The 3684-nt window shown below is 36.5% G+C and overlaps 1 protein-coding gene across 4 annotated transcripts; it reads left to right on the forward strand.

Moving 5' to 3' along the window:
• The first annotated feature begins 347 nt into the window (after positions 1-347).
• Positions 348-3429, forward strand: LOC127876001 (uncharacterized). Of its 4 annotated transcripts, none has more exons than XM_052420821.1 (4): positions 404-496; positions 743-915; positions 1516-1652; positions 1819-3429. In XM_052420821.1, exons 3-4 carry the CDS (start codon positions 1530-1532, stop codon positions 2278-2280), a joined length of 585 nt encoding a protein of 194 aa, XP_052276781.1. In that variant the 5' UTR covers positions 404-496; positions 743-915; positions 1516-1529; the 3' UTR covers positions 2281-3429. The 4 variants fall into 4 exon arrangements, with proteins under 4 accessions (XP_052276782.1, XP_052276780.1, XP_052276781.1 ...); XM_052420823.1 differs by having other exon boundaries at positions 1523-1652; XM_052420822.1 differs by lacking the exon at positions 743-915 and having other exon boundaries at positions 348-496; positions 1523-1652.
• The last annotated feature ends 255 nt before the right edge of the window (positions 3430-3684 follow it).

The following is a 3684-nucleotide window of genomic DNA, read 5'->3' on the forward strand; positions in this document are numbered from 1 at the left end:
CTTCATTCATAAAATGTGCGCGGAAAATCAAAGTGACGTCACTTTAAACAACCGTTGGTATATCGGGGTAATAACCAACAGTAGTTTTTCTTCTTTGTATATAGAAAACAAGTCACGTGCCGTGGTAGAATTCAAATTTGATATCAATATCACGTTTGTATTTGTAAACTATCTTGATATGAAAACATTTATAGAAATAAGATGCATCGAAGTTTTTTTAACTGTTTGATATCTGTAGTTTTTCATTTAGCTCGAATAATTACTGTGATATTATATCGCCAAATTAAATTTAGACATTGAGTAATACGGTAATCCAAAATGTGTTATTTTAAACAATAGTTGTTTTCCCATCAATAAAAAACCAATCGCTAAACATGTTCTTTGTAATAAAAAATCGGATTTCCTATAACTAAATATAGAAATATTAAGACGCAAATCGGTTTCTGGAACACTTTGACATAGACGCATAGTTAAAGAGTCTTAACAGGACGAACAGGTAAGAGCCCGTTTTCATACTTGATTGTTTTACACAACATTGTGTATTCATAACATGTATCATGAAAAATAAATATATGTATCATCGTACAAATGAAGTATAATTTATTCATAATTAAATGAACTACAGCTTTCTATTGACACGTATATTAAGATCGTGTCTTAAGCATATTTGTGTTTATAAAAATGACATTATTAAGCATCTAAATTGTTGGTAAACAATACGGTCATATTTGTTTAAACGTAGGAGACATTCGCATATCAGCCGCATCATGCCAAAAAGGGTTTTGTGCTACATTCGACCAGCGTAACTCCAGCCTGTCAGGATCTAAACTGACAGCTAATGAGACCACGAAACCTTGCGGGACTTTATAGCGCGACTTTATAGCGGACAGCTCTTGTTACGCTGGCCGCATTTTCGTATGACGCTGGTTATGTATAATTTAATGTTTGGTCAAATATCGACAAGTAACGAATTGGTGATGCGTTGAATTGAAATGCACGACAATACGGTAGATAAATACACATTTCTGTAAAACAGCTTTAGAATACTGCATATGAACATTATTATATTAATATATCAAACGGCGTAGCTTCAGTTTCACCTTGATCAAACAGCAGCAGGGTAGATTTGTTGAGCATAACTGATAATCGATTATTTGGGATTTCTTAAATGACAATGTTGGGTTTTTCCATACTAAAAATAGGAAAGCTATTTTAAAATGGGGTATATTTAAGTACGCTGTTAACACAATTATGCGGATTAGTTGTATTCGACTCGTAGTTTTGAGACTTTCGCGTAATTCAAAAGTTACTGCCATACTAATTCTAAGATCGCATGAGTATTCTGTACACAGTTGCATTGGTTTCGCTAAAACTTAAACTCAATTATGAAATAACTCCTTTGTTAATTAATTATTATCATGCACATACATACTATTATGCCGCCACACAAACTCTTTGGTTGGAACTACTGAAAATGTAAAGCATGTGGTGAAGAAACTTTCGTTATGACTTTAGATTTCAGGTAAGCGATGCCTCAGAACGCACAGAAAGATAGCGACCATATGTCGTTCCTCAGCTTTAACTCGGCCTTACCGGTTCTGGAGAGTCTGAAACGGAAGAGAAAAACTCTGTACATCCAGAGCGTTGTTGAAGTAAATTGATTTCATTTCGCGTCAGTCAAATATATAAGCATGATTTAACGCAGGAGATTTTGATGAGCATACAACTAATATGTTTTTTTATATGTTTGTATTGTGTATTTAATTTGGCTTTCATATGGTTTAGTTCTAATGCATCTTTCCGTTGACATTATTTCAGGAAGCAAGACCGCAACTTTGTTCGCTCCCAGAACAAATACCTGATCTCACGATCACGGGATATAGAACAAGTCTCTGCCAGTCGGGCGAAGGGCCAGTGTTGCTATACGATATTAACAGGGTTGTATTAACGCAATTCCACACAGACGACAATGACCAATACACCGCTATAGATTATTCCGATTTTGTCGTAGCTGGAGTCAGTGTGCTGTCCAACACCATTCCTTCACATGTTGATCGCAAGTTTTCACTTGTTACCTGGAGAGGCGCATTGTTTGCTGAACCAATCGCTGTCGCTGTACATAAGCTGGTTAGCTATCTGCATCGCTTGACATACGCAACCGGAGAGCCCGTCTTGTCTGTCGGATCAATACCTGCAAACGCAAGCGTTGAGATAAGGAAAGCTGTCACCACGGAGTGTCAGCTGCATGACGAAGTCATTCCTTCAGAACATCCAGCCTGACATGAGCGATGCTGGATTTCTCCCGTCTATGACTGAGTCCGTAATGAAGCCGGTACGAGACCTCTACAGGCTTTCAGTAAATCATTGCAACACCAGTCTGTCGAATATAAGCGAATGCTTTATTGGTTCAAGAAAGCTCCCGATGTTGCAAGCGAAAGCCTTCGATGTCAGTCAGACTGTGGTCAACAGCAGGTGTTTCCAGGCTGGGAAAAGCACATCGAGCAAGATGGCGGCTGACCTTATCCAGCGATGTCTGCCCACAATGACTTCTGTCATCACGCAGTCTCCCCCGCCAGCACACCACGGTGGTTAGTTGTATTATGGTCAGGGGTATTGAAGACTGATTGATTCATTAACCGGTGAATAGACCATTTTATGTTTTTGGACTGTTGTTTATATTTCACTTGCCTTACTCAGCTGACACTGACATTCAATTTAAATATTATTGATTTTAGAGGTATATTATTGCATCACTGATTTGTGTGCTTTTGCCTGTGCTGTACATCAAAGCTATAAGAATTTGCGCCTGCCGTCTCTTAAATACATCAGATACTATGATAGTGACATAACGTACGATTTCATTTCTATTTACAATGTAATCATTTAGGGGTATAAGATGAAAAACTTTGAATGAGCAATTGTATTCAAAATGTATGTCCCATTAATAATGATCATAGATTTGTTAATCATTAATAAATTCTGCCTTGTACACAAATAACTTTTCACATCCACATGTTCGGTCTTAAAGACAAATGAAAACAAGGATCCAGGGTCTAAAACGGAACGTTCTAACGCGTGCAAGTAGTTTCTATAGGCGTTACGCATGCTATTCGCCTTCTTTATGAACCGTAACGTATAAAATCATTTTTAGCGGCGTTATATCATTGGAAGGTAAATATTTTGTAAGCATTAACTTCATCTTGAGCGCTCTTTCCGGATTATTAAATATGTTGTTTAATAAGCTATTAAAAGGCACATTTATTCATATTATTAATAATATTATATATAATTATTTCAAGCGCAAAACAGGTTTCATATAAGGTATTTGGTTATAACTCTTTCAGAGCTAAAATCACTAGACATATGTTCAGTTGTGAAATGTAAAATGTATTTCTACTTAATCGAATAAATTGGAAGTTATATATAAGACACCTAGCACTTCACAAGTTCATAAGCTTGAAACAACTTTGTATTTATTCTCCGTCTGTCTTGATCTTTCTTTCGATATTGGCAGTACTAATACAACTTTAAGATTCTATTATGTACGGTGATGTTAAAAGGGAACATTTTAGATGCCGCCGCCGATTATTGTGCTTCTTAAAACATCATTTGGGTCTAAGGGGTAATAATAATTGGAATACGGGACACAGGGGAAGGGATAATACAGCTCTTATAATGTAAGGA

The sequence above is a fragment of the Dreissena polymorpha genome, chromosome 4 (assembly GCF_020536995.1).
Source record: "Dreissena polymorpha isolate Duluth1 chromosome 4, UMN_Dpol_1.0, whole genome shotgun sequence".
In the NCBI taxonomy this organism is placed as follows: Eukaryota; Metazoa; Mollusca; class Bivalvia; order Myida; family Dreissenidae; genus Dreissena; species Dreissena polymorpha.

Bases quoted from the DNA above. Each gene is read 5' to 3' on its own strand.
- LOC127876001 (XM_052420822.1), top strand. From the start codon at position 1,530: ATGCCTCAGAACGCACAGAAAGATAGCGACCATATGTCGTTCCTCAGC. The intron at 1,653-1,818 runs GTAAATTGATTT...ACATTATTTCAG, and splicing joins ACATCCAGAGCGTTGTTGAA to GAAGCAAGACCGCAACTTTG.